The sequence below is a fragment of the Ornithorhynchus anatinus genome, unplaced genomic scaffold (assembly GCF_004115215.2).
Source record: "Ornithorhynchus anatinus isolate Pmale09 unplaced genomic scaffold, mOrnAna1.pri.v4 scaffold_264_arrow_ctg1, whole genome shotgun sequence".
NCBI lineage: Eukaryota > Metazoa > Chordata > Mammalia > Monotremata > Ornithorhynchidae > Ornithorhynchus > Ornithorhynchus anatinus.
Window position 1 is genome coordinate 1351545 of NW_024396743.1, and position 27135 is coordinate 1378679.

The window sequence follows — 27135 nt, forward strand, 5'->3', positions numbered from 1 at the left end:
AGCACTTATTAGGTGCAGAGCTCTGTACTAAATGCTTGGGAGAGTAGAATATAAAAGAATTAGCAGACACGTACCCTGCCCATAACGAGCTTACACTCTAGAGAGGGAATCGACTTGCCCGAGGTCCCACGGCAGACAAGTGGCTGAACCCAGGTCCTTCTGACTCCCAGGCCCATGCTCTACACAGTAGGCCGTGCCACTTCTCATGCCCCGAAATGGGGGAGAGCCATCCCCGTGACTGAGTGAATTCTGCTGGGCATAGCCGTTTTGGGGCCCTGCCACGTTGCAGACAACCTCTCCCCGCACAAGCCCACGGCGCGGGCCAGAAAGCCAAGGATGCCCGAACGCCCAAAGACCACCGGCCGTCATACCACAATAGAAACACTTGCCACTCGTCCGGGGCCTTTTCTCCGGGGAAGACCACGCTTTTCACAATACCCTATCTCCCCACCCCTTTGTGGGAGAGAGGGGTGGGGGGGGGGGCTCTGGATTTCACAGTGGCCTAAAAAGGAAAAGGCCTCTGTGCCACCCTCTCGGCCCTTGTTTATCCCCTCCGGACGGAAGGGTATGCCCACGGTGGCCCGCACCCCAGGTCTCCACCCTCCGGCTAAGTTCCAAAAGGCCGGGCCGGGGAGGGGCGGAATGTCCGTTGTCCAGTCGGTTGTTTTGCTTCGGAAAGGATGATGCACCAGAGAGGGGAGAGCGGGCAGGCCGAGGGGGGCTTATTTCCTGGGGGTCAGGGGCTTCCCCCGCTGGGCGGTGGGGCCGGACCGACCTCCTGGGCCTTGGTCGCCGCATCCCCCTTCCCCTGGCCTGCGGCCTCGCCGCCCACCCCTCCGGAAAACCTTCGTTTCTTTTTGTCCTTGGCTCGAAGCGGAGAGGGAAGGAGGGAAGGGAGGCAAGGACCGGCCCTGGGTTTTGCGGCCCTTGGGGGCAACTCGTCTTACCTCGGAGGGCTGGACCTTAGTGGGATCTTTCTCCTGTCCCTGGGCAGGAGGCTGGGGGGGCGGGGGGCGGTCGGGGACTTCGTCCTGGGGGGGCGGGAGCTGGAAAAAAGCAGAGGGAAGGGTCGGGGTGCGGCTCAGCGCTTGGCCTAAAGGGCCGGGATGGGGAAGGGACTGGGGGTTCGGGGGGGGGCGGGGATGGAGAAGGGGTCCGGGCCCCGGACAGAAAAGGGGGTGGGGGCTGGGGGTCGGGGGAGTCGTTCGCTCCCTCCCACCCCTCCACAAAGTACCTGGGCCTCCGCCGGCGGCCCGGCGGGGCTGTCCTGGCTCTGGGCCTCCGGGTGTCTGGGTGCGGCCGGCTCCGGGGGGTCACTCCGGGGGGCGTCTGCGGGGGTCGGGTCCCGGCTCTCGGCGGCTGGGGGATGGGGCTGGGGGTCCCGGGGAGGGGTCCGGGCCTGGGCCCGCCGCACCCACAGCGAGGCGAGCAGCAGGACCAGCACGGTGACCAGCAGCGGCAGGGCCGCCAGCAGCTCCGCCGGGGCCTCCATCCCACCGCCCAGCCCGGGACGGCCCGAGTGCGGGGCCCCGGGACGGCCGGCCAGGCGGACGAGGAGCGGCGGGGAGGGGCCGAGCCCGGGACCCGCCCCCCGGCCCCGCCCCCCGGCCGGCTGGACTCCGCACCCCCCCGCGGGGCTGGGGACCAGGAGGATGACGATGGCATCTCCTAAGGGCTCACTAGGCGCCGGACACTCTACCCACAGCAGCGGGGCTTAGCGGAAAAAGCCGGGGCCTGGGAGTCAGAGGTCGTGGGTTCGAATGGCGCCTCCGCCCGCTTGTCTTCCTTGGGGAAGTCACTTCACTTCTCTGGGCCTCAGTGACCTCATCTGGAAAATGAGGATGAAGATTGGGAGCCCTACGAGGGACAACCTGACTACCTTGGATCTCCCCCACCGCTTAGAATAGTGCTCGGCACATAGGAAGCGTTTAACAAATCCCGACATTATTATTATCAATAATCCCCCGCTCTGCCACTTGTCTGCTGTGTGACCTTGGGCAAGCCGATTAACTTCTCTCTGCCTTTTATCTCGTCTGTAAAATGGGGACTATGGCTGTGAGCCCCAGGTGGGACAATCTGATTACCTCGTATCCACCCCGGTGCTTAGAACAGTGCTTGGCACGTAGTGAGCGCTTAACAAATACCGTTATTATTATTATTACAAGCAAATCAGGTTAATTCATTCAGTTATATTTATTGAACGCTTACGGGGTGCAGAGCACTCTACTAAGCGCTTGGAAAGTCAATACAGCAGCAAAGAGACAAAATCTCTACCCACAACCAACTCACAGTCTAAAGGGGGAGAGGCAGACATTAATACAAGTAAACACGCAACAATAAATAAATAGTTATAGGTAGATACATAGATACATAAGTGCTGTGGGGCGGGGAGATAGGGAAGAGTCAGGATGATGCTGAAGATCACAGTCCCTGACTCGCAGTCTTAATTCCCAATTTGCAGATGATGTTAGGGGTACAGAGAAGTGAAGTGACTTGCCTGTGGTCACGCAGCAGGTAGAAGAGGGGAATTAGAACCCAGGTCCCTCTGGCTCCTAGGCTTGTGCTCTGCTTTCCCCTCCCCGACCCCCCATCCCAACTCCTCCCTGGGGCCAATTTCCCCCATGTTGCCCCTCACCTCTTCCCTCTCATCCCCCTCTGGATCCACCCCTTGTAGGAGGAAGAAGGAGTTCCCATCTAAGCCCGGGGCCCTCTTGTCCTCATGGCCAACAAGACAGACCACGAGACTGGGAGGCAGGACATGGGCTCTAATTCTTCCTCCTGCCTGCTGTGTGACCATAGGCAAGGCACTTCACTTCTCTGTGCCCATTACCTCATCTGTAAATTGAAAATTTGGACCGTGAACAGGGACTGTGTCCAACCTGATTTCCTTGGATCTGCCCCACCACTTAATACAGTGCCTGGCACATAGTGAGCACTTAAATACCAAAATCAGCATGCTGTAGTGGATAGAGCATGGGCCTGGGAGTAAGAAGTTCATGGATTCTAATCCCCTCTCTGCTGCTTGTCTGCTGTGTGACCTTGGGAAGTCACTTCACTTCTCTGTGCATCAGTTACCTCAGCTGTAAAATGGGGATTGAGATTGTGTGCCCCACACGGGACAGGGACTGTGTCCAACTTGATTTGCTTGTATGCACCTCAGCGCTTAGTACAGTGGCTGGCACATAATAAGCACTTAAATGCCACAGTCATCATCAACATCATAATAGTTCTCAGCCACCGAGTTGGGAAACGGGGTCACCACTGCCCTGGGTCCTTCGGCCTAGCTGGGGGTGCTTCCCACTTCCTCACCAACCCCGCTAACCCTCTTACTGAAACTTGAGAGTTCGAAAGGACTGGGTCAGCACCCTATTTAAAGATCCAATATTTGTAAGATCCTAGGTGGATCCCTTTGTGTGGAATAAAAAATGCCATATAAAGGCAGGTTTCATTTTTGCGGCCAAGTAGAAACAGCACCTACAACAGCACAAAGGACAGCGTGTGGGTATCCATTGTGTTTGGGGCTGTGGGTCCGGCGTTGGCCTTTTCACCCACACATGCAGCGTGGCTCAGTGGAAAGAGCCCGGGCTTTGGAGTCAGAGGTCATGGGTTCGAATCCCGGCTCGGCCACTTGCCAGCTGTGTGACTGTGGGCAAGTCACTTCACTTCTCGGTGCCTCAGTTACCTCATCTGTAAAATGGGGATGAAGACTGTGAGCCCCACGTGGGACAACCTGATCCCCCTGTGTCTACCCCAGCGCTTAGAACAGTGCTCGGCACATAGTAAGCGCTTAACAAATACCAACATTATTATTATTATGCATGGGGAGGACTCTCCCTGTCAGGGGTGTATTTGAGCACATAGGACAGCACATCTCTGTTAAGACACAGAGGAGGCAGAAATTCTTAAACCTGTCTGATCCAATCCAAATCAATTGAAAATTTATTTTAGAACCCTTTCGAAGACAGATGCCAGTTTGGAGAGTTAGTAGGTGGAGTTAAGCCAGAAAATGTTTCTAAAGCAACAGAAAGAAAGCCTTACAAGAAAAGGCAATCAAATCTAATATTAGCAAATTTCTATTTGTTTTCCGTCAAGCCCCTGGAAAAAAAGAAGTGGGGGTTACAAAAGATGTGCCATTCCATCTCCCTCCAACACTCCCCCCAGGCCCCCATTCCCAGGGGCTCTTTTTGTTTTGCTTTCTCTACCACACAACATTGCTTAATTGGCACCAAAATCACACTTGCTGGCATCTTAGCCCCATTATACAGAAGAGGAAGCAGAGCCCAGAGAGGTTGTGACTTGCCTCAAGTCACACAGCAGGTCAGAACCTGGGTCTTCCACCAATCCTTTGTGCTTTGCTCTAGCAGTGGCATTTATTAAGCACCCATTTGGTGTGCCGCAGTATACAAGGCACTTGAAAAGTACAAAATAAAAAGTAACATTCCCTCCCCACAAGCAGCTGACACCGTGATAGGGGAGACAGGCATGATCTTTAAAAGCAGAATGGTCCAAAAATCAAGAATTGAGCATATATATTTGTGAGTAAATATATATATTTATATGTGTGTGCACGTGCACGCACTAAGGAGGGTGTAAATAGTGCAACTCAATGCAACCCCTATTTTATGGTTTTGGATTGTAAAAAAACCCAGTTGCGCCCACCAGATCCAATCTTCGGTGGCTAAACAAGGGTGGTTCCCCCTCCACCACAGCTATAAAGGAGGAAAAGAACCCACCATTTAAAAAAATACTCAAACCAGTCCACTTTATTCCAAATAAAGATTAAAAACATCCAGTGTTGTACCGATGCCGGGCCAAGGCTCCTTTTTGTTTTTTTTGAACCAATCATCAATAACAATAACAGTATTTAAGTGCTTACTATGTGTCAGGCACTGTTCTAAGCACTGGAGTAGATCCAAGCTAATCTGGTTGGACCCAGTCCCTGTCCCCTCCACATGGGGCTCACAGTCTTAATCTCCATTTTCTAGACGTGCCCAGAGAAGTGAAGTGACTTACCCGAGATCCCACAGTAAGCAATTAGCAGAGTTGGGATTAGAACCCAGATCCTTCCGACTCCCAGGCCCGGGTTCTATCCAATAGACCACACTGCTTCTCAGCTTCAGGTGGCCGGTGACGTCCACCTGGATCACCAAGCCACAATTCCCCGCTCACCCTGTCCACGTCTCTTTCCTTTCTCTCTGTCCCTCAGCCTGAAATCTAGTCCTCGGCCAGTCTCTCCTCCCCTCTCCTTTACACCCTGTCTTTGTACCCTCTCCAATTCCATTTGGCTTTGTTGCCCCAAGGGCGGGCACAGTGCAACAGTAGGGAACCGGCCTCTTCATCAAACTTATTTATTGAGCGCTTACTATGGGCAGAGCAATGGATTAAGCGCTTGGGAGAGTCCTCTACAACAGCCTTGTTAGACGGGTCCCCTGATCACAATGACCTGACAGTCTAAAGGGAACTGGGAACAAGGCCAGGGTATCCAGTAGCTCCGTCCGTCTGACCAAAATGAATCACTGTGGAACACCTACCTTCTGCACCCTGTATTTCCTGGGACCCCATAGAAACACTGACTTAAACCACAACCCACACCAAAAAACTGCAGACACAAAGCTGCAGATACATGCATACACAAACTCCTCCACTCTACCACCGACAACAATTAGCCCGTTACATTCAAACGCACAGGGGCCTCCCAGCCCGGTTCCTGGTTCCTCCCCAGCCACCGCCCTTCCTCTCACCGTGATCCATGTGTGCCAACAGCTTGAGCAATTTCTGGCAAGCAAACTGACCCAGGTGAGATGGAGCCCGGACAAATCTGTGTCAAGGTGGAATACGTACCCCCAAATTACTGGAAGCCCCAAAGGATGGGGGCCCCCATATCAGTGGCAGGGCCTGGCGAACCACCCCCCAAGGCTGGAGAGGAGTCCTGGGTTGGCTAGAAAAGAGAAGAAAGCAGCAGATTTTTTGCCGCAGTGCCGGTTCCCGATAACGAGTTCATCCAGTTTTGGCAGATGGACGCGTCGCCTTCTCTACCGCTTCTGGAGAACGGTGACACTCGACCGCCTGATTCCATCCGGAAGTTCCCGGGGGCCTGTGGTGGCCAAGACATCTAGCCACTCGCCCTGTGAACATCGTGGTTCATTTGGCAATGCCCCAAAGTTTCGGGAAGAACATCCGGTGGCCCTTCTACTGAAGAAAACCTTTTTTCTCATGAGGTAAGTCGCCAAGCGGTTGCCCGTGGCTAGCTAAAAAGGTCCTTCCCCAGGCATCGGTGGCGGGTCAAGGATGGAGCCAAGCCAAGGTGGCGGGGAGGGCCACCAATCGTCTATTCTGGACCGATTCTGTGGTTGGCTTTCCGGCAAACGAGAGCCCGGTGTTTTCTCCCCGGATGCCAGGCTGTCTTCTGGGGACTCTCTCGGTCGTCTCTCGGCGGGGCTCCCGTCCACCTGCCTGCCCGGCTAACCAAGCGGGTGCTCACCCTCTGGCAGTTGGTGGCGGGGAAGAGGGAGGAGCCTCCGGCCAGGGAGGGGGCCGCTGTCCGCATTCAGGGGAGGTTGAGGAGGAGGAGGAGGAGGTGGTGAAGTCAGGGCCCGGGGAACTGCTATCACCGCTCACACTGATGTCCCATCTAGATGAGCCCTGACCCTTATCAGGGGTGGGCACGACCTCCACAAGTGTCCCTAATCCTGCCAAGGAAAGTATAAACTGCCCGTTACCAGCATGTTGACAACCCAGCAGGTGCAGGGCAGCGAGAGGCTGGTGAAGTGGGCCCCGAACAGTACCCACACCCCCTCCCCAAACCTGTCTTCCTTTCAGGGTTTATGACAAAGCTACACAAACTCCACCGTACCCAACAGTTGGGAGGACCACATTAAAACTGAAAAAAAAAAACCAAAAACAAAAAACACCCCACATCATGGCTGTGGTACTTGTTGAGCTCCTGCCAGGGCAACTTTTGGCATAGACCTCCGCCCGTGCTGAAGCAGGGGGAGGTCTCGGGGGGCCGGGGCCGGCCTAGGTTGTCAGGAAGAGAGGGAACAGGGCACCGTTCCCCCAGTCCCCTCAGTTTAGAATCGAACTGCTCACAATGGCCTGGATGGAGGAGCCGCCTGTGGACCGTCCGGGTGGCCATAGCCCACGACCGGCCCCTTGGGGCCTTGGAGACAGGCCAGGCCCGCACACCCCGGCAGCGGCAAAGCAAGAGATGGTCTGGACATCACAAATTTTTTTTTCTTTTTTATTAAATAATGTAAAATGTTTCCTTGGCACCATCTGGACAAACTTGGTTTTCAGGGTGAGAAAGATAAACCCTCTAAAAGCGTATGGAGGTGGGCGAGTTCGAACCCTGAGACCGGCAGGCCGCTCTCCCGTTGGACGACCGGCCTTCATCCCCAGTGGGACGTCCCCCAGCCCGGCCGGCATCCCCCCGCCCGCCCCGCGTCCTTCTGTGCACGCCCACGGCGGAGCGGCCCCGGGCCGTCACCTGGAGGAGCTGCGCTCTTTGCTGACACAATCGTCCTGGGAGGTCGTATCTCCGTTGCCTACCAGGCTGCAGGTCCTCCTCTTCTTCCGCCGGTGCATCGTCCCGTCGGCCTCAGAGCCGGACTCGCCCTGGAAGGAGGGGGTACGTGATTGGGGGGGGGGGGGGGGGGGGCGGCTGCGGTCACCCTCAATCACCCTCCCTATGTGTACAGCAGGACAGAACGAGCAGGCTCGATCCCTCGGGGATCAATCGAGCTCACTGTTCATCCCTGCCACGGTATCATTCACCCTATCCTATTTACTGAGCACTTACTGGTGCAGCTCTGTAAGCGCTTGGGAGCGTCCAATATAGCAATAAACAGACCCATTCCCAGCCCACAGTGGACATCACCAAGCCCGGCTCCCCACCGTGGGCACAATGGACAGCCAACGACAGTGCCGGGGGAGCCGACAGAGCTGCCGCTGATGCCAGGATCCACAGCCCACTTCCCCCAGAGCCTCAGGGAGTCTTTAAGGAGCCAAATCGCTCCCCGGGTGCTGTTTTCCCCTCGATTACCCAGCAGTGATGAAAACATCAGTCGACTGCAGGAGGCCTAGCCTCCAAAGGGGCTGCCCGCCTAAAGGCAGAACTCCCAGAAGAGCTCCCCCATGCTTCGTCCTTTCCTTAGCAAGCTGGGGCCCGCACACAGGGCCTGTTTTCCACATTCTCGGAGCACAGGGAAGGCAGAAAGGGAGACAGCGGGACAGCGACGTGGGACAGCTACTTATTAGTAGAAATGGCCCTCGCCCCCATTGCGGGGAGGCTGCCGACTTGGCCTCAAGTCAAAATTGGCAGCATTTTGGGTCACTTCTTCCTTCTTTCCCAAAGACCTTTGGGGGTCCCGAGGTCACTTTCAAATGGGAGGGGTGGTGGGGAGAATGATGACACTCTGTGCACAGCATCCGGACCAGTAAAAGCCATTACCTAAACAATGTGTCCTAAGCTCCTCATTCATCTACAGCCCGGCCATTCTTCTTTCTAACTGTGATCCTTGAGGGCCTGCCTCCCTGCTGAATCGTGAGTTCCTCGAAAGCAGAGATTGGGTCTACTAACCTTACTGGACGCTCCCATGCGCTCAGTCCAGCGCTCTACACACAGAGGACTGGCAGTTTCTTGAGGGCAGGGACCGTGTCTATTAACTCTATTGGCCTCTTTCAAGTGCTCAGTAGAGTATTCTGCATACAGTAAGTTTTAAGGTCCACAATTTACTTTAATGTCTGTCTCCTCCTCTGGACTGCAATACAAGCTCCTTGTGGACAAGGAATGTATCAACCAACTCTGTTGTACTGTACTCCCTGATTAGACTGTAAGCCCGTCAATTGCCAGGGATTGGCTCTATCTGTTGCCGAATTGTACATTCCAGGCGGTCAGTACAGTGCTCTGCACATAGTAAGCGCTCAATACTATTGAATGAATAAATACGCCCAAGCACTTGGAACAGTGCTCTGCACACAGTAAGCACTCAATAAATACCACTGATCGACTTGCACCCAGTAGGTGTTCAATCCCACGATTAGCCTGGACACTCCGGGAGGGCAGGGACTACTAGTCTACTGCACTGCCAGTCTGCCCTGAGGACCATCGCAGGACTGCAATGAAGGTGGTCTGAGGTCACTTGGGGGGGCCCGTAGGGGGAAGTGCAGGTCCTTACCTCCGAGTCAGAGTCTGAGGAGCTGGAACTGGAGGAGCTGGAGGAGTCGCTGGAGCTGTCGGACGCTATGCCCGTGGATTCCTGGAGGTCAACCGAGTCGGCCAGCACGGCCAGCTCGGGGTGTTCCTGTTTTAAGATCCTGCGGAGCGAGAGGACGGATGGGTCACGCCCTCCGCCGAGCGAGCCCGGCCTCTGAAGCTCAGGACCACCCCCCGCCCCGCCACACTCGGGTGGAACCTGGTGAGGCCGTGCACCGAGGAAGGGGAGAAGGGAGGGCTCTCCTCAAGTCAACTGAGCCTCGATGGGGCGCGAAGGCCAGCCTCCCTTCTGCCTCTCTCGGAAGCGGAGAAGGAGTCTGCTAGCCGGTCCGCCGGGTGTGCTGGCTTTGGGCCCAGATCCCCGCTTTGCCAGCGATTCCCGCTTTGCCTGAAATCCACGGTTACCAGGCCATTGAAGAAAGTTGGAGCGCTCGAAGCAGTTTCTTAGAAATCCGTCGGAGACAGTAGTGGGGGGAGTGTGTGAGTGTAAAAATTAGTCACCTGCACCTCCTATTTCCTCCAGGGCTAAGACAATTCACACTCGCAGAGCGAGGCAGCCATTTGGAAGAGAATGAGAATGAAGTTCAAGCCCTGGGAAGGAGCGGGTTTGAAACTAGTCTTAGGTCACAGTGGGGGAAAAAACCCTAAAAAACCAAAACCCCCCCCACTACCATCGCTGCAAAGTCCTAACCCTAGCGCTATCTGTGAAGGCCCATGGGGCCTGCAGAAACTGAGCCGGGGCGAGGATGGGGCCTTCCGCGTTGTCGGTGGACACCCCGGTTCCAGGGCGAGCCAAAAAGTCACCACCCTGGCTGGCCACCTGAGCGGGGAGGCCAAGGACCGGGCGAGTCGGAAGCCTCCTCTTACCCCGAGAGCTGGTCCCTCCAGGTCGGGGTTGGGACCCAGTGGCACGGGGTGGCTGGGGGTGGTTGTTTGCACTGCCGCTGCCCGTGCGGTAGCTGTTCTGTGGATAAACAGAGGAGCTGAGTCCCCGGGGCCCACGGCCCACTCACGAGAACCCAAGCCAACATGTTGGGGTGAAGGGCGGTCCGACTCGGCGATTCGAGGTGGGGGAACCACGCACACACCCACACACGCTCATGCCCGCACCCCAAGAAAAAGCTTTCACTGCTACTGTTCGCTTTCCCCAAGAGCATCACCTGACGGCATCTTGGCCCCGGGGGGCCGGTGATAGGTCTCACCTGTACCACTTCCGGGACAGCTTTGGCCTCCCCCTCACGGTTTTGTGCCACACGACGGGGAAGTTGGTGCTGCTGGCAAAGTTCTGGGTGATGGCGATGGTCGTGTCGAGATTGAGGACCACGTGCCACCAGCCCCCTGAAATTCAGACAGCGGCGGGGGTTCAGCCGGCCACGGGCCGCCGAGACGAGGTCCTGGCGGGGAGGGGGAGGCGTGGCACGTGCCACAGTGACAGGTGGGCCAGGCCAGGCGGGAGCCATGGTAGCCGCGGAGTGAGGACCTGCTAGCCCTGCTAGGCAACCAGCCTTCCCAGAGCACTTAGAGAAGGAGCACGATCAAGTGGAAAGAGCCCGGGCCCGAAAGTCAGAAAAAAGGACCTGGATTCTAATGCCAGCTCCGCCACTTGTCCACTGGGTGATCTTGGGCAAGTCACTTCTCTGGGCCTCAGTGACCTCACCTGTAAAATGGGAATTGAGACTGGGAGGAACGTGGACCGTGTCCAACCTCATATCTACTCCAGCCCCGAGTTAAGTGCCTGGTACAAAGAAAATGCTTAACGAATATCATCAATAACAACTTAAGTACAGATTTTTTAATGCTACTGCTTCCCCCTACCTGAAATTCACTTTAGTGTCCTTCTACCCATTAGAACAGAAGTTCCTTGAGGCCAGGGAGAGGGTTTATGAGCTCTACTGTACTCTCCCAAGCTTTCAGTATAGTGCTACTGATCGAGTAATTGTTTAAGGCCCAATCCCATGAGGACCAACGGCCTATTTGGACGATGCCCAAGTCAAGTTGGGGCCTCAGCAGAAACAGGGGATTTCTGGGGGTCAGAGGGTCCCCAGTCTTCCCAGATGCCATGGAGTAGCCCCACATTCGGGTGGCGGTCTCCAGGTGGGACTTCTCTCAGGGCCATACCTGGCACGAACACCGTCTCCCCCGGTTTCTGCAGGATCTCCAGGGGCCGGAACTCGGCGGGCCACGTCCCCAGCTGCGTCCGGGGGTAGATGGTGCTGAACCACGTGATGGCCTCGTCCTGCTGGTTCCCGCCCTCGTCCCGCGTGACCTTGATGAGCTCCCGGGGGGTGCTGGTCGGGAAGAGGCACCAGCGCTTATGGCCCTGGACCAGGGCATTCCACGCGCTGGTCCCCAAGGGGTCGATGTGGATCCCTGTGCCTGATCGGGGCGGCCCCATCACAAACCATCTGGAGCAGGGAGGGTTGCAGGGGAAGAGACAGAAAGAGAGAAAGGTCAGTGGGGCCACGGTCTAATGATAAGCTCCGTATTTGTTAAAGGCTTACTGAGCACAAAGTACTGGGTTAAACGCTGGGACAGATACCAGGTAATCTGGTCAGGCAGAGTCCCTGCCCCACAGGAGCTCGCCATCTAAGGATGACAGAGAGAGGTAATGAACCCCCATTTTACATGAGGAAACAGAACCAGAGCAGTGAAGTGACTTGTCCAAGGTTACCCAGTGGGTGAACAGTAAAGGTGGGATTAGAACACAGGTCCCCTGGCTCCCATGTCTGTGTTCTTCTTTTTTTAATGGTAATTATTAAGCACTTCTTATGTGCCAGTCACTATACAAGCACTGGGGCAGATTCAAGCTAATCGGGTTGGACACAGTCCCCGTCCCACATGGGGTTTACAGTCCTAAAACTGTTTTACAGATGAGTAAACCGAAGCCCAGAGAAGTGAAGTGACTTGCTCAAGGTCACAAAGCAGATGAGTGACAAAGCCAGGATTAGAACTCAGGTTCTTTTGTCTCTCGGGCCCGTGCTCTAACCTCTAGGCTGCTTTCCCAGCTGCTCTCTGCCACGTGGTTCCTCGAGTGGGAAGGGTGAAGCGGCATAGGGAGGAGGGGGACCCAATGGCAGACCCGTGCGCTCTGCAGGCAGAAGCGGCCATGTGGGCTCGGCCAAAGACCGGAAACCCGAGAGAGGCCTGGCCTCGCCCCCCGAGACGCCCAAACCCGCCACCCTCAGAGTAAAGTGTTTGGCAGCTCTCCCAGCGTGTGGCTGTGGGGCCGCTGCTCAAGGGCAGCGCTTGACCTCGGACGGGAGATCCTTGGCGTGAGGTGGAGAGGCAGACGTTTACATGCCAAACCACCCGCCTCACACGCTGCTTCTTGGAAACTTCAATGTTGGTCTAAGAATAAGGGGTGTGGCCTTTGGCAGGGTGTTTGACATGCACCTTCTTTCTCTGGCTTAGAAATCTAGATCATCCCTGGGCTTGAGGGAGAGGACAGGAGGAAATTTTAAAAAAAAGGCACTACAAGCATGTCTTGGAAGAGCCTATTGTGTGACTTAGGGTGAGTCACTTACCTGTGCTTCAGTTCCTTCATCTGTAAAATAGGGATTCAACCCCTGTTTTCCTTTCTACTTGGACTGTGAGTTTCATGTGGGGCCCGATTATTTTATATCTATCCCTGTGCTTAGTACAGTGCTTGGCACATAGTACGTGCCTAACAAACGCAATTACTATTATTACATCTTGTGTCACCAGAAGTCCTTTTATTACTGGGGGTTCACAGGATGAGGTCTGCCTTAGGAAGAGTCCAGAAACAGCCCACTCTCCTCCCCCACCAACTCTCTTGATAGGAAAAACAGAAACAACTGAACTAAGCACTACTAAGCACTGGGATAGACACGAGTTAATCGGGTTGGACAGTCCCTATCCCACAGAGGGCTCACGGTTTTATCCCCCATTTTCCAGCCAAGGGGACTGAGGCCCAGAAAAATGAATCGCCTTGCCCAAGGTCACTGAGCAGACAAGTGGCAGAGCCGGGATTAGAACCCAGGCCCTTCTGACTCCTGGCCATTGTGGGCTAATACCGCTTCTGCTGTACTGGACGCTTCCAAATGCTTAGCACGGTGCTCTGCACACAGTATGCGCTCAATAAATACCACCCCTGCTCTCCCGGCCTCTTAGTGAGCCCAGGGCTGGGACTAGATCCAATCTGCTCCCAGTGTTTTGGCACACGGGGAGCACTTACTAAATACGGCAGTCATTCGGGTCTCATCATCCTAGTATTTCTACCACCCAGGCTCCGCCCGAGGGGGACCCACGTGGCCCACGCGCCTGGTACCCTACCTGTAGGGCGGTCTGCGTTTCTCCCCGGCATACTGGAACAGGTCGTCGGTGAAAAACTTGGGCACCTTGTAGTCCTCCAGAAGTTTCCGCCTCTTGGGGTGCTCGCCGTAGCTGCTGTCGAAGATATAGAGGGGGCTGTCGTCACGCGTGCTCTCCATGTACTCGATGTAGTATTTCATCTTCATCTTCACCGAGTACCCGTCGTTGTCCTCGCCGCACTTGAACTTCTGGTTGCGGTACTTGCGCTTCAGCCGCTCCAGCGTCCATTTCTCCTGGGCGGACCAGCCGACCTGGGCGTTGAGCAGGACCACGGGCTTGTAGGGCCTCTCGTACCGCTCCACAAACTCCTGTACCGACAGCTGCAGCGCATCCGCCCGCTCCACGTTGTCCTGCCGGCCCCCGAGGGGAGAGACAAAAGTCAGCCTACGCAAGTCAGCCTGCAGAAGCAGTTTGGTCTAGTGGCTAGAGCCCCGGGAGGCAAGAGGACCTGGATTCTAGTTCTGGCTCCGCCACTTCTCTGCCGAGTGACCCTGAGCAAGCCACTTCGGTCCTCTGGGCCTCGGTTCCCTCATCTGTAAAATGGGGGTGGAGACTGGGAGCCCCACTTGGACAGGGACTGTGTCTGACCCAATTTGCTTGTATGCACCCCAGCTCTTAGTACAGTGCCTGGTACATAGTAAGTGCTTAACAAATGCCACCATTAGGATTACAATTTTCAAGGAAGGACTCAAGGGGAGAGAAGCATCGTAGCTCAGTGGAAAGAGCCCGGGCTTGGGAGTCAGAGGTCATGGATTCAAATCCCAGCTCTGTCACTTGTCAGCTGTGTGACTGTGGGCGAGTCACTTCACTTCTCTGTGCCTGTTACCTCATCAGTAAAATAGGGATGAAGACTGTGAGCCTCATGGGGGACAACCTAATCACCCTGTATCTACCCCAGCGCTTAGAAAAGTGCTCTGCACATAGTAAGCACTTAAATACCAACATTATTATTATTATTATTAAGGGGGGTGGCCAGGGATAAAAGCAAAGAAACAGCGTGTTATAGTGGAAAGAGCACGGGCTTGGGAGTCTAATCCCGGCTCCGCCACGTATGCGCTGTTTGACTTTGGGCAAGTCACTTCTCTGTGCCTCAGGTACTTCACCTGTAAAACGGGATGAAGACTGTGAGCTCCACGTGCGACAACCCGCACATGAGACAACCCTTTTACCTCGCATGTACCCCAATGCTCGGAACAGTGCTTGGCACAGTAAACGTTTAACAGATACCATTATTATTAATCATCAGGAAGGCCTATTTGGGGGATGCTGCAGGACCGGGGTCCGGTGACCGCCTCGTGTCCCCCGTGTCGGTTGGCGGCCGGGGAATAACAACAATAATAACGGTACTTGCTAAGGCTTAACCATGCGCCAGGTACTGTACTAAGCGCTGGGACCCACACCAGCAAACGGGGTTGGCCACAGTCCCTGCCCCACGTGGGGCTTCCGGTGTCCATCCCCATTATACGGATGAGGGAACTGAGGCCCGGAGAAGTGAAACGACTTGCCCAAGGTCACCCAGCAGAAAAGGGGAGGGAGTTGGGGGTTAGAAGGCAGGAGCTGCGGGTTCCCAGGCTGCTTTCGCTACCGTGAAGACCCCCGCGAGGCGGAGGGACCCCCCGGCCGGTCCTCACCGCCACGGCGGCCGGGTTGAGCGGGAAGCTGTCGCAGTAGTTGTGCCGGGTCCAGTCCAACGAGTCCTTCAGCTCGGGCCGGGCGCTGCGCTTCGCCTCCCGGATCCGCTTCTTGCTCTTGTGGTTCATCCTGCAGGCCGGGCCGTGACCCCTGACCCCGGCGGCGGCAGCGACTCCAGCACCGAGCGGGGCCCGCAGCCTCGGCAGCGCCTTTAAATCCCCTTTCCAGAAAATTCACTTCGCCCCGCCCCGGCTCCTCCCCTTCCCATTGGCCCGTCGCGGGGAGGACGCCCCGCCCACTCGCCGTTCCTGGACGCTCATTGGTCCGATCGCTCGCAGGGCCCGGCCTCCTCCCGCCGCCATGTTGGGAAGGTCGAGCGGTAGGCAGAGCGGCCGTCCTCCCTCCTTCCCACCGCCATGTTGGGAAGGTCTATCCGCAGGCAGAGGGGCCGCCCCACCGCCATGTTTAGAAGGTCAGGCGCAGGCAACGCGGCCGTCCTCCTGTCCCACCGCCATGTTGGGCAGGTCAAACGGTAGTAAAAGCGGCCGCCCTCCTTCTCACCGCCATGTTGGAAAGGTCAAGCTTCAGACAGAGGGGCCGCCCCACCGCCATGTTTGGAAGGTCGGCGGTAGGCAGAGCAGCCGTCCTCCTTCCTTCCCACCGCCATGTTGGGAAGGTCAAGCGTCAGGCAGAGGGGACGCCTTCCCGCCGCCATGTGTAGAAGGTCATTCGGCTGGCAGCGCGGCCGTCTTCCTGTCCCACCGCCATGTTGGGAAGGTCGAGCGGTAGCGCGGCTCAGTAGAAAGAGCACGGACTTAGGAGTCAGAGGTCATGGGTTTGAATCCCGCCTCTGCCACTTCTCAGCTGGGTGACTGCGGGCAAGTCACTTCACTTCTCTGTGCCTCAGTGACCTCATCTGTAAAATAGGGATTAAGACTGTGAGCCTCACGTGGGACAACCTGATTACCCTGTATCTAAACCAGCGCTTAGAACGGTGCTCTGCACCTAGTAAGCGCTTAACAAATACCAACATTAATTAGGCAGAGAGGCCGCCATGTTGGGAAGGTCGAGTGGAAGGCGGAGCGGTGCCGTGGCTGGAGTTCGGCTCCGGGCTTAAGAACGTGCTTCCGGTCCCGCTCCCCCACTTCCGGTTTGCTCCTTTTTGGGCTTCCGGAGACGCCCCCTGCCCCCTCCTGAGGAGAATTTATCGGCCGCGGGCTCGTTTTCCCCGACACGTGGGAGCTTAGGGCACGTGTCGTGGGGTTGGGGGCCGCGGGGGGCGTTTTTTCCACTTGGCCGTGAGGGGTCCCTTGGCCGGGCCGGTCCTCGGCCCCGCACGCGGCCTACACTTCCGGTCGAAGCCATGAGTGCGAAGGGGCCCGAAATCAGGACCCAGCGGTTCCGCTTCTCGGAGCGGGGGGAAACTGAGGCCGAGAGCGAGGAGTTGGAGCTCCTCATCCCCCAGGTGCGGGGCCCACGGGGGTCTCGGAAGAAGTGGGTCAGCCGTGGGTTTCGTTGAGAAGCAGCGTGGCGCAGTGGGAAGAGCCCGGGCTTAGGAGTCAAAGGTCATGGGTTCTAATCCCGCCACCTGTCAGCTGGGTGACTTTAAGCAAATCGTTTCACTCCTCAGTGACCTCATCTGGAAAATGGGGATGAAGACTGCGAGCCCCACGTGGGACAACCTGATGACCCTGTATCTCCCCCAGCGCGTAGACCAGTGCTCCGCACATAGTAAGCGCTTAACAAACACCAACATTATTATTCGGCCCCGGGGCCGCTCCGTGTCTGCCGAGTGAGCTTGGGCAAGGCCCTTGACTTGGCCTCCGTTTCCTCATCTGTAAAATGGGAATAAATACCGCTTTCCCCATTGTCTGAGCTTTGCTCAGTCCTTTCTTGTCCGTGGACACATCAACGTCATCGATGGTATTTCTTAATAATTGTGGCATTGGTTGAGCGCTTATTGTGTGCCAGGCACTGTACTAGGCGCTGGGGTTAATATGAGCAAATTCATTCAATAGTGTTTATTGAGCGCTTACTATGCGCAGAGCACTGTACTAAGTGCTTGGAATGTACAGTTCGGCAACAGATAGAGAAAATCCCTGCCCACTGATGGGCTTATAGTCTAATTGGACAAAAACAGTAACAATAAATAGAATCAAGGGGATGTGCATCTCATTAATAAAAGAAATAAGGTAATGAAAATATATACAAATAAGCATATGAGCACAGTACTGAGGGGAGAGGGAGAGGGGGAGGATCAGAGGGAAAGTGGGGGACACAGTCCCTATCCCCATTTTCCAGATGAGGTAACTGAGGCCCACAGAAGTGAAGTGATTTGCTCAGGGTCACCCAGCAAACAAGTGGCAGAGCTGGGATTAGAACCCATGACCTTCTGACTTCCAGGCCCATGCTCGATCTACTACACCTTGTTGCTTTTCTTACTCTTTAAACTCTGTGCAGAGCACTGTACTAAACCCTTGGGAGAGAATACAACAGACTTAGTAGGCACATTTCCTCCCCACGACAAGTTTCCAGTCTAGAAGAGGAGACACAATATCAATAATGTATGATCTATACGTAAGTAATGTGGGATGAATATCAAATGCTCAAAGGTCACAGCTGAAGAAACAGCATGGCCTAGTGGAAAGAGCACTGGTCTAGGAGTCAGAGGACCTGGGTTCTTATCCCAGGTCTGCCAAATGCTTGCAGGGAGACCTCAGACAAGTCACTTCACACTTCTCTGTGCTTCATTTCTCTTGCTCTCCCTCCTATTTAGACTGTGAGCCCCATGTGGGACAGGGACAGTCCAACATACTTGTATCTACTCAGTGCTTAGAACAGTGTCAGGCACAGAGTAAGCACTAACAAATGCCATTAAAATTTTAAAAAAGTGCATAGACAACACAGAAGGGAAAGCGAGGCAGACATAAGAGGGCTTTATCCAGGAAGGCCTCTCAGAGGAGCTGTGACCTTAATAAGGCTTTGAAGATGGCAATAGAATAGAGGAGCAGGCCAAACAGATGCCAGGCACTATACTAAGAGCTGGGATAAATTTGAGATCAGGTGGGACACAGTTGATGTTCCACAAGGGGCTCACAGTCTTAATTTCCATTTTACAGATGAGGTAACAGGCACAGAGAGGTGAAGTGAGTTGCCCAAGATCACCCAGCAGACAAGTGGTGGAGCCAGGATCATTCATGCATGCATGCATGCATTCATTGTGTGCAGAGCACTGTAGTAAGTGCTAGGGAGAGTACAATTAACAGACACATTCCCTGCCCACAATGAGCTTACAGTCTAGAGGGGGGACAGACATGACTAGAAATAAAGAAATGACAGATATGAACATAAGTGGTGTGGTGCTGGTAGGGGGGATGAAAAAAGGGAGCAAGTCAGGGTGATGCAGAAGGGAGTGGGAAAACAGGAAAGGAGGGCTTAATCAGGGAAGGCCTCTTGGAGGAGATGTGCCTTCCATAAGGCTTTAAAGGGTGGGGGGTCGTTGTAGGATTAGAACCCAGGATCTCTAATTCACAGCCCCAAAGTCTATCCAGTAGACCACGCTGCTTTCCTTCCTTGCCTGAAAAGTAAGCTCCCTCTAGACTGTCAGCTCGTTGTGCATAGGAAATGTGTCAGTTTATTGTTGTAGTGTATTCCCCCAAGTGCTTAGTGTATTCCCCCAAGTGCTTAGTACAGTGCCATGCACGCAGTAAGCACACAATAAATAATACAATTGAATTGAATTCAGGGCCACTTGACTTGACTTCCTGGTCTTTTTTTCTTCAGGTTCTGCATTCCCAGTATGGCATGTACGTGTGGCCTTGTGCCGTGGTTCTTGCTCAGTACCTGTGGTTTCACCGGAGAAGACTGACCGGCAAGACCGTGCTGGAGGTAAATACTGCTGGGTAGGGCAGTGCCAGGTTGCGGAACCAGTTTGGCCCATGTTTAGAGCCATCCTTTGTGCTCGAAGAAGATTCCGTCACGGCTGCCAGGGTCACTGAAAAGGCCAATGTGGGACAGTCATAACGGGAATAGTAATTGTGGTGTTTGTTAATCGCTCACCATGTGCTAAGGGCTGGGGAAGATACAGCGTAATCGGGTGGGACACTGTCCCTGTCCCACATGGGACTCACTGTCTAAAAGTAGGAGGGGAACAGGTGTCAAACCTTCATTTTCCAGGTGGAGGCACAGAGAAGCGATGTGATTCGCCCAAGATCCCGCAGCAGGCAATCGGTGGGGCCGATATCAGAACCCAGGGTCCTCTCTCTCCCGGGGTTCCTAGCTCTATCTGCCAGGCCACACTGCTTCCCTTCTGTCCCAACCACGCTGGGCTTCCCAAGAGCTTTTGCCAAAAGGCTCCATTATCGTTCCACCAATAACCATCGAGGTTTTTCTGTATTTTTGATGAATTATTGCTTTCCTTATGATTTCCATCCTTGAACTGTAAGGAAAATGGTCTGTTATCATCTCTCTCTTTCCCCAAGCCAGTCGGTCCATCAGCACTGCTATTAATATCTATTGAACACTTCTTAGGTGCAGAACACTGTACAGATTGCTTAGGACAGTACACCAGAAGCAAAAGATACAGTCCTTGACCTTGAGGATTTTATAATCTGAAAGGATGATGGACCATTGTAATTATTTACAAATAAAGGGAGCAGGAGGGAGAGCAAGGATACAACATCGAAAATCAGCACAACCGTGTCAGGAGGAGGTAGCTGTAAAAACCAGGATTATTCTGACACATTTAAGAGCTAAGCGAACCTGTTGGGTCGATGCTGCTTGGAGCATGGGAATAATCAGAGGCTCTTGGAAAAAGTGGGATTTTGAAGAGAAGGAAGAGCCATGGTTTGGCAAATTTGATGGGGTGAGAGTTCTGGGCTGGGAGGAGGGCATGAAGCAGGAATAGGGATATCCCTACATGGGACGTGGACTGTCTCCAATCTGATTCTCTTACATCTACCCCAGCTCTTAGAGTGCCCAGCAGCACTTAACAAATACCATTAAAAAACAACAAACTCCTAAGTGGTTAATACAGTGCTCTGCACACAGTAAGCACTCAATAAATACCATCGATTGAGTGCTTGACTCTGTACCACAATATCACTTTGGAGTCGGTTCAAGCAGGGCCTCGTGTGATTAAAAGCAGTTTTCAGAGGTTGCCCGTTTTTCAGGGTACCGCGTATATGAAGAGTATTGACCATAGACTGTACCCTCTAGACTGTAAGCTCGTTATGGGCAGGGAATGTGTCCCTTTTATTGTTCGAGTGTACTCTCTCAAGCTCTGCACACAGTAAGTGCTCAGTAAGTACGACGACTGACATGTTCCCATCGCTTCCCGTAGATCGGAGCCGGAGTGAGCCTTCCCGGTGTGCTGGCCGCCAAGTGCGGGGCCGAGGTGGTCCTGTCGGATAGCGCCGAGCTGCCCCACTGCCTGGAAAACTGTGCGCGCAGTTGTCAGGCCAATGGGCTGGCGGAGGTGCGGGTCACCGGCCTCACCTGGGGCCAGGTCTCTCCGGAGCTGCTCGCCCTGCCTCCCCTGGATATCATCCTTGCCTCCGACGTCTTCTTCGAGCCAGAAGGTAAAGCCGTGCACGGGACATTCTCATGTGGCCCTTCTTATGGAATGATGTAAATAATTAATGATGATAGTCACGGTATTTGTTAAGCACTATGTACCGAGGACTGTACTAAGCCCTGGTGTGGATAGAAGATAATCAGGTCTCACAAGTTCATTCATTCATTCAACAGTATTTATTGAGCGCTTACTATGTGCAGAGCACTATACTAAGCACTTGGGATGAACAAGTCAGCAACAGATAGAGACAGTCCCTGCCGTTCGACGGGCTTACAGTCTAATCGGGGGAGACGGACAGACAAGAACAATGGCAATAAATAGAGTCAAGGGGAAGAACATCTCGTAAAAACAATGGCAACTAAATAGAATCAAGGCGATGTACAGTTCATTAACAAAATAAATAGGGTAATGAAAATATATACAGTTGAGCGGACGAGTACAGTGCTGTGGGGATGGGAAGGGAGAGGTGGAGGAGCAAAGGGAAAAGGGGAAAAAGAGGGTTCATGCTCTCAGTAAGTGGGAGCACAGGTATTAAGTCCCCGTTTTGCAGATGAGGGAACTGAGGCAAGGAAGTGAAGAAGCGACTTGCCCAAGGACACAGAGCAGGGATGAGAACCCAGGCCCTCCGACTCCCAGGCCTGTAGCTCCTTTTGATGGGCCACGCTGCTTCTCGCCGGGTTAGTACTGTTTACTCATCGCTTTCCAAGTGATCGGCCTTGGGACACAGTCCATTTGATCCGAGGCTTACGTAGAGGGAGAGCGGGGGGGGGGAATCTTCCCATTTTACAGAATGAAACTGGGGCCTGGAGAGGCTAAGCGATTGGCCCAAGGACACACAGCAGGCCAGAAGCAGAGCAGGGAAGAAACCCAGATCCTCACGGACTCGCGCTCCTTCCACTAGGCCACCCTAGACTGCAAGTCTGAAACCGATGGTCAGTTACCCGATTGCAGCATGATAATCTGAACATGAATTCAAATAGGGCTTGGGTGTAAAATGAACTGCCTTGTCAAAATGCTTCCACAGACTTTGAAGACATTTTAACCACAGTCTACTTCCTACTGCAAAGGAATCCCCAGGCTCAGCTCTGGACAACCTATCAGGTCCGAAGGTAATTAATTCAAGCCCCTTCCCACTGTACTCCAGTGTGAAATCCTCCTTGAAGTCAGATCCTTCTTGTTCCAACACTTAACCTACTCCTTAACCCAAAATAGATGGCAGCTATGCACGATAGAAGAGCCCTTCTATGCTAAACTACCAACTACTTATGGACAGGGAAAGGTCTGTTACAGTCTCCCAGTGCTTAGCCCATAGTAAGTGCTCAATAAATATAATCGACTGATGAGCTCCCTTTTCTGCTGCCTTAAAGGTAACTTAAGAATTTTTGAATCTGGCAATCCTTTCAGACCACCTATTTGTGAGTTCATCGTTTGAGCACCTGGGTGCCAGAAAGTTCAAGTTAAAGATATCACAAACCCTGCTGAATGTCTCCCCAGGAAGACGCAAAGTTAGTTGCAAGTGTGAACGCTGCTGGCATCTTCGTAACTCAGTGGCAGATCTTAGTAGGGATCCTGTTACAAGGTCCCATGCACTTTAAAAGCAGACCACTACTGACATTGCAGATCATACCGCAAAATAAAATTAGTTGAACCCAGCCCTCAAGGGTAAAGTCAAAGCCTTTAACTACAAGCTCCTAGGGGAGGCCTCTTCAAATTCTACAGGAGCCCTTAGAACAGGCTCAAGGGACATCAGGCTAGTCTTACTAGTCTTGAAATGTTATTCCTTCCAGTGCTGAGTGGTCACTTGAAGCTTTGCTCCATAAATGGGACCTGAAGTGCATCCACGTACCTCTCCACTCTTTCAATGCCGACGGAGAACACCTGGCCGGATCGACTCTTCCCGGAAGACACACGATAGAGATGCTCATCATCTCCCCTAAGGAGGAGCCTTCCTGAGTCCTTGGAAGCAGTAGAGACTGCTTTGAGCCCCCTTCTTGTGACAGCTGTCAGCTGCCTTAAGAGCCAGTGTATTATATTCCCCGCCCACCCCCAGACAATTTACACACCACCTATTAGACAGACCAGCAGTCTGGAAATAAACAATGCAACCACAATAGCAAAGGACAATGTTTTATTGAAGGGCTTGGATCACCTTTACTTCAAGAAAGGGGAAAATGAGCTGAGTCTTCAAAGTTACTTCCAAGTAACTTCACAAGGCCCGAAGGCCCCCGTGCAACCCTTAGGGGTGGCATAGATCGCAAGCTGACCCCCTCACCCTGCTGTCGGGGCCAGGAGGCAGCCCCCTCTCGCTGCTGTGACCCACTGCCCGGGGCTTGCCAGTAGCAGCTTCAGCACCAGAAAGTAACAGAACACTGTAACTGCGAGACCGTACAGCAAGTTGACAGTTTACAGAGTAATTGCATAGGTCTTTAAAAGCAAAAAAAAAAAAAAAAGAGGATCGAGACGTTGAATTGTAGAGAAAATTTTACACCGAGAAAGTTTAATTTCAACTACCGAAAACAGTGGTTATCGTACAGAGAACTTCATAAGCAAAAGATACAGGTCATCAGTACTTACAAAGGAATGGATCGTTTTGCTTTAACAAAAAAAAAAAGAAAAAAGAAAAAAGAAAAAAATAGATTTGTCATATGCGAGTTCATGAGGGTGATCGAATTTACCACTTTTTGGAAAAGGAAAAAAAAAATAATAAAATAAGGTGTGTTTATCATCAGCTAGATGTGCTCACTGTATGCTCCGTTATTTTTATGCGAGGCCCAGGGGGAAGGGGGAGGAGGGACTGGAAGTGCAGGTCAGGCATTTTAATAAACCGGACAGCCATGTGTTTCTGCACGACAAGGCATCGTTACACAGGAGCAACCAGGAGAAAACAGGAAACAGCCAAGCACTCTGCACTGCAACACGCCACCTTAACAGCTAACCAGCATTACTCAACTGCTACACAACTGCGCCTAGTGCACAAAAATACATAAGAGAAGAGATTAGAATTTTGTCGTGTAAAGCAATCCTCGCAAAAAAAAAAATAATAATAAAAAAAAATAAAAATCAAGTCTCGTTACCTGCTATGTCTTACACAAAATTTTGGATTCAGAGAGTCTCTAGACTTGAAAGTGAGTAACATTTACAAATAAATTTACACTCAAGAAGGTTTTGCAGGATTTTTAATTGTTTAAGAAATGAAGGCAAAGTTGAGTTAACACCTCTTTAAAACAGCATCAGGCTACTACTGCGTGTAATGGCTGTACGTTTCCTTGGGTTTGTCTGGAGGTCACAAATTGAGTTGTCCATCCGGGTTTTAATTTCAAACAAAGCTCAGCATTGTACAAAACAAAAAAGTGAAAATTTACCTCAAATATCCAAGCCAATAATGAAATCTGTAGTCGTTCACTTCACTAAATTACAAGAAATTTGAATAACAGCAACAAAATGGCACAGAAAACGTGAAGTTTGCCAGCTGGGGCACAACTTAAAAAAGGGAAAAAGTTAGACAAAATGTTACAAAATAACCTTTTCAAACAGCCAGTTGCTTGTTCCAGGGACTCTTCGTATGAATTGTGGCGGTATTTTTTTTCCCCCAGATGTCCATTAGGTCGATCTCTGATCTATCTGAAGTATCTAGATTTGAAGAGAGACAGGTTCAGCCAAACTTCCAAAAGACAAATGACATCATCACTCCAGGCCCGTCCGTTCCTGGTTTTTATTTATATAAAAATATATATGGAAAATATATACGTATGGGTATTAAGGCTGGAGATGGCTTCCCTAAAAGGCCCCGCCAACCTTCGGAGTCGCTGCAAAACTCCGCCCCGCCCGCCCCGTCACCGCCAGTCTGAAGGGCCCCAACCTTGCTTTTTTTTTTCTTCTTCCAATAAGTGAAGTTACCAGCATTTGCAAAGACAAAAAGCGTGACTGTGCCGCCCAGATTAAGAGATAAAAGGGCCAAAAAAAAAAAAAAAAGGGGGCGGCCTCTGCACAACTCGACGCCCCGTCCGCCGCTGGCGCTCTCAACTTGGCTAACTTTATAGGCCTCAACGGGCGAGGGTGGAACTCTGGAGTGACGATCCAAATTACTCGGTCACTTATTCCATTCTAAACCTCCACGCTCCTCAGGCCCCTTTCCGTTTAAAAACTGGACCAAACGATTTGAGGGGTTAAAGACACACTATCCTTTCCCCACCCGTCTTAATGCCCTGAAAAGCCCGTCCGAACGTCCAGATCCGCGAGGCTTCCGCCACCACCGGCTTCCCGGTGATTTCGCCTTTGGTGCCACCTTTTTTTTTTTGGTGGTGTGTCGGTCTTTCTTTTGTTTTTAAAATAATATATCGAGAACGGTGCCCCCGGTCGCCACGGCGACTGTGGAGCCGTGGTTCCCCTGCGAAAGGATAGTGCATCTTTAACATTTAAAGACAAACCTGATCCAATACACGCCCACAGAAACTGGTCCCTGGAGGATCAGCCAAATCAGTTAAAATCTGCAATACTGGCCAATATTCTTTTAGCAAACAGGAGACCGCAGCTTTAAAGGGGAAAATGCAGATGGTTGGATAAAGACAGTTAAGAAATCGTCATTTCGTCAGTTACAGGACAGTTTTACGCAAACAGCCGGTTTTTTTGGGGTGGTTTTTATGCTTTAAAAAAAAAAGCGGATAGGCAGGATAACGCATTCCTCCGCAGGCCCCTCTCCGGGGTTATTTTGGCCGGGCCTCGACGAGGCGGCAAGTTGCTCTTATAACACGATCGGATCGATCTAGTACTACTCCAAAAGCCCTCTTTTTTTTTTTAGGTGGTCGCGTGCAATTTGGGGAGGGGGGTTGGGGTGGGAGAGGAGGGGGGCAGGGAGAGAAGGGAGGTGGGGACTCCCCCCCCGGGACATTACCATCATCCTCTAAGACGACACGGCTCCTTCCTCCTCCGGCGATTTGGGCGGGCTCTTGGAGCGGGAGCGGGACTTGGACTCCCGCTTCGACACCGGCGGCGGGCTGCGGGAGCGGGACCTCGAGCGGGAGCGGGACCTCGACCGGGACACCGACGACGACTTGGACTTGGAGCGGCGGGCCGAGCGGGACTTGGAGGTCGAGCGGGAGCGGGAGCGGGTGCGGGAGCGGGACTTGGAGCGGCTGTAGCGGGAGCGGCTGCGGCTGCGGGAACGGCTGCGGCTGCGGGAACGGCTGCGGCGGCGGCGTCTCGGGCTGGGGAGAGAGAAGAGGAGAAACGATGGAGGAGGAGGGAGGAGGACGACCTCGTGGTCCCGCCCGGGCGGCCATTATGTCGCCGGGCGCCATTTCCCCCGCCACGAGGGCGGGGTTCGCCGACTCTCCGCTAGGGGGCGCCTCGGGATCCCCCGGCTCTCCGCTAGGGGGCGCCTCGAGATTCCCCCGGCTCCCCGCTAGGGGGCGTCCCGGGTCAGACCCAGCCGTGCCCCCCACCCATGCGGGCACCACGTGGCCTTTTGTCGGGGGGTCCCCCCTCGACGCCCCTTCCTTCCCCCCCCCCCAAATCCCCCTCCGTTTACCTGCGGCTCCGGCGTCCGTAGCCGCCTCCCCCGTACCTGCGGGGCGGCGGTCCCCGGCGGCTGTGGTGGGAGTCCGGCGGGCGGCCGTAGCGGGCCATCTGCACCCGCAGCTCGCGCCCGTCCAGCACGGCCCCGTCCATGGCGTCCATGGCGTCCTCGGCGTCGCGCTTGTCGTGGAAGCGGACGAAGGCGAAGCCGCGGGACTCCTTGGTGTAGCGGTCCCGGGGGATGTAGACGTCGCCGACGCGGCCGTACTTCTCGAAGACGCGGCGCAGGGTGTCGGGCGACGTGCGGTAGGTCAGGTTGTCCACCTTCAGGGAGGTCATCCCCTCCACGTCGGGGGGAGGGCGGCCGTAACTCATGGCCGAGGCGCCCCGAGGACCAAGCGCGCCGAAAACAACGCCCCGCTAAGGGCCCGCGCGCACCGAGGACAACGGCGACTCGTCGTCACCGCGGCTCTTTCTTCTTCTTCTTCTTCTTCTCTTGCTGCTGTCGCTTCTCCTCCCGCCGGGCCGCAGCAGGGTTTCGGGACGGGTGGGGCCTCGGCCGCCGGCAGCTCCTCCGCCGGACCCGGAGAGCGAATGAAGGCGGCGCCGCGCTCAACGCCCGTTTATCCGCCTCCCCACAAAATGGCGGCGGCGCGACCCGGAAGTGGGCGTCCGGAAGCAGGGGAGGACCAGCCCGAGGGGAGAAGGGAGAACCCGGCCCGCCCGAAAAGCGCGCCAAACGGCTTTCCCGCCGTCGGGGGAGGCCCTCTCCGCGGGGGAGGAGCCCATCGGGCCTCCCGAGAAGAAGCCACTCGAGGGGGCTCGTCAGGCGGCGCCGCAGGAGGCGTCTTCCATAGTCCCGCCCGTC

General features: G+C 54.1%; 4 protein-coding genes across 16 annotated transcripts in view; 1 reads left to right on the forward strand and 3 right to left on the reverse strand.

Moving 5' to 3' along the window:
- Window positions 1–1538, reverse strand: part of MXRA7 (matrix remodeling associated 7) — a 30073-nt gene extending 28535 nt beyond the window's left edge. For 2 of the 4 annotated variants that reach the window (XM_029056850.2, XM_029056849.2), the window contains exons 1-2: window positions 1235–1537; window positions 948–1046 (exon numbers count right to left, since the gene is read on the reverse strand). In XM_029056850.2, coding sequence (XP_028912683.1) covers window positions 948–1046; window positions 1235–1492 — 357 coding nt within the window. In that variant the 5' untranslated portion in view covers window positions 1493–1537. Of the gene's footprint in view, window positions 1–947; window positions 1047–1234 lie in introns of all 4 variants that reach the window. The other 2 variants (XM_029056847.2, XM_029056848.2) reach the window with 2 other exon arrangements.
- Window positions 1539–5061: 3523 nt separating this feature from the next.
- On the reverse strand, window positions 5062–15470 carry JMJD6 (jumonji domain containing 6, arginine demethylase and lysine hydroxylase). Of its 6 annotated transcripts, none has more exons than XM_029057062.2 (7): window positions 15178–15470; window positions 13508–13896; window positions 10417–10552; window positions 10082–10173; window positions 9177–9315; window positions 7487–7614; window positions 5062–6689 (listed from the first exon to the last, which is right to left on the reverse strand). In XM_029057062.2, exons 1-7 carry the CDS (start codon window positions 15304–15306, stop codon window positions 6653–6655), a joined length of 1050 nt encoding a protein of 349 aa, XP_028912895.1. In that variant the 5' UTR covers window positions 15307–15470; the 3' UTR covers window positions 5062–6652. The 6 variants fall into 6 exon arrangements, with proteins under 6 accessions (XP_028912895.1, XP_028912891.1, XP_028912897.1 ...); XM_029057058.2 differs by lacking the exon at window positions 10082–10173 and adding an exon at window positions 11333–11619 and having other exon boundaries at window positions 15178–15457; XM_029057064.2 differs by lacking the exon at window positions 5062–6689 and having other exon boundaries at window positions 7227–7614; window positions 15178–15466.
- Window positions 15471–16352: 882 nt separating this feature from the next.
- On the forward strand, window positions 16353–22866 carry METTL23 (methyltransferase like 23). Of its 2 annotated transcripts, none has more exons than XM_001507583.5 (5): window positions 16353–16643; window positions 18962–19066; window positions 20520–20757; window positions 21778–21862; window positions 22541–22866. In XM_001507583.5, exons 1-5 carry the CDS (start codon window positions 16542–16544, stop codon window positions 22704–22706), a joined length of 696 nt encoding a protein of 231 aa, XP_001507633.1. In that variant the 5' UTR covers window positions 16353–16541; the 3' UTR covers window positions 22707–22866. The 2 variants fall into 2 exon arrangements, with proteins under 2 accessions (XP_001507633.1, XP_007668109.1); XM_007669919.3 differs by lacking the exon at window positions 16353–16643 and adding an exon at window positions 16872–16909.
- SRSF2 (serine and arginine rich splicing factor 2) lies at window positions 22867–26998 on the reverse strand. Of its 4 annotated transcripts, XR_005659714.1 has the most exons (5): window positions 26281–26998; window positions 25645–25957; window positions 25181–25284; window positions 24276–24383; window positions 22867–23719 (listed from the first exon to the last, which is right to left on the reverse strand). XR_005659714.1 is itself a non-coding variant. In XM_029056772.2 (3 exons), the coding sequence occupies exons 1-2, from the start codon at window positions 26640–26642 to the stop codon at window positions 25654–25656; spliced, it is 666 nt and encodes a 221-aa protein (XP_028912605.1). In that variant the 5' UTR covers window positions 26643–26912; the 3' UTR covers window positions 23222–24383; window positions 25645–25653. The 4 variants fall into 4 exon arrangements, 1 of the variants encoding a protein (XP_028912605.1); XR_003756592.2 differs by lacking the exon at window positions 25181–25284 and having other exon boundaries at window positions 23222–23719; window positions 26281–26912; XR_003756593.2 differs by lacking the exon at window positions 22867–23719 and having other exon boundaries at window positions 23913–24383.
- Between the last annotated feature and the right edge of the window lie 137 nt (window positions 26999–27135).

What these genes read in the sequence shown, in the direction of transcription:
- JMJD6 (XM_029057058.2), bottom strand. Translation starts at nt 15,306, where the DNA reads ATGAACCACAAGAGCAAGAAGCGGATCCGGGAGGCGAAGCGCAGCGCC. An exon ending in TCAACCCGGCCGCCGTGGCG is followed by an intron (nt 13,897 to 15,177) that starts GTGAGGACCGGC and finishes GGGGGCCGGCAG; the next exon opens with GACAACGTGGAGCGGGCGGA. An exon ending in AAACGCAGACCGCCCTACAG is followed by an intron (nt 11,620 to 13,507) that starts GTAGGGTACCAG and finishes TCCCTGCTCCAG; the next exon opens with ATGGTTTGTGATGGGGCCGC.
- METTL23 (XM_001507583.5), top strand. Translation starts at nt 16,542, where the DNA reads ATGAGTGCGAAGGGGCCCGAAATCAGGACCCAGCGGTTCCGCTTCTCG. An exon ending in CCGGCAAGACCGTGCTGGAG is followed by an intron (nt 19,067 to 20,519) that starts GTAAATACTGCT and finishes CGCTTCCCGTAG; the next exon opens with ATCGGAGCCGGAGTGAGCCT. An exon ending in CGTCTTCTTCGAGCCAGAAG is followed by an intron (nt 20,758 to 21,777) that starts GTAAAGCCGTGC and finishes ATGCTTCCACAG; the next exon opens with ACTTTGAAGACATTTTAACC.
- SRSF2 (XM_029056772.2), bottom strand. Translation starts at nt 26,642, where the DNA reads ATGAGTTACGGCCGCCCTCCCCCCGACGTGGAGGGGATGACCTCCCTG. An exon ending in TACGGACGCCGGAGCCGCAG is followed by an intron (nt 25,958 to 26,280) that starts GTAAACGGAGGG and finishes CTCTCTCCCCAG; the next exon opens with CCCGAGACGCCGCCGCCGCA.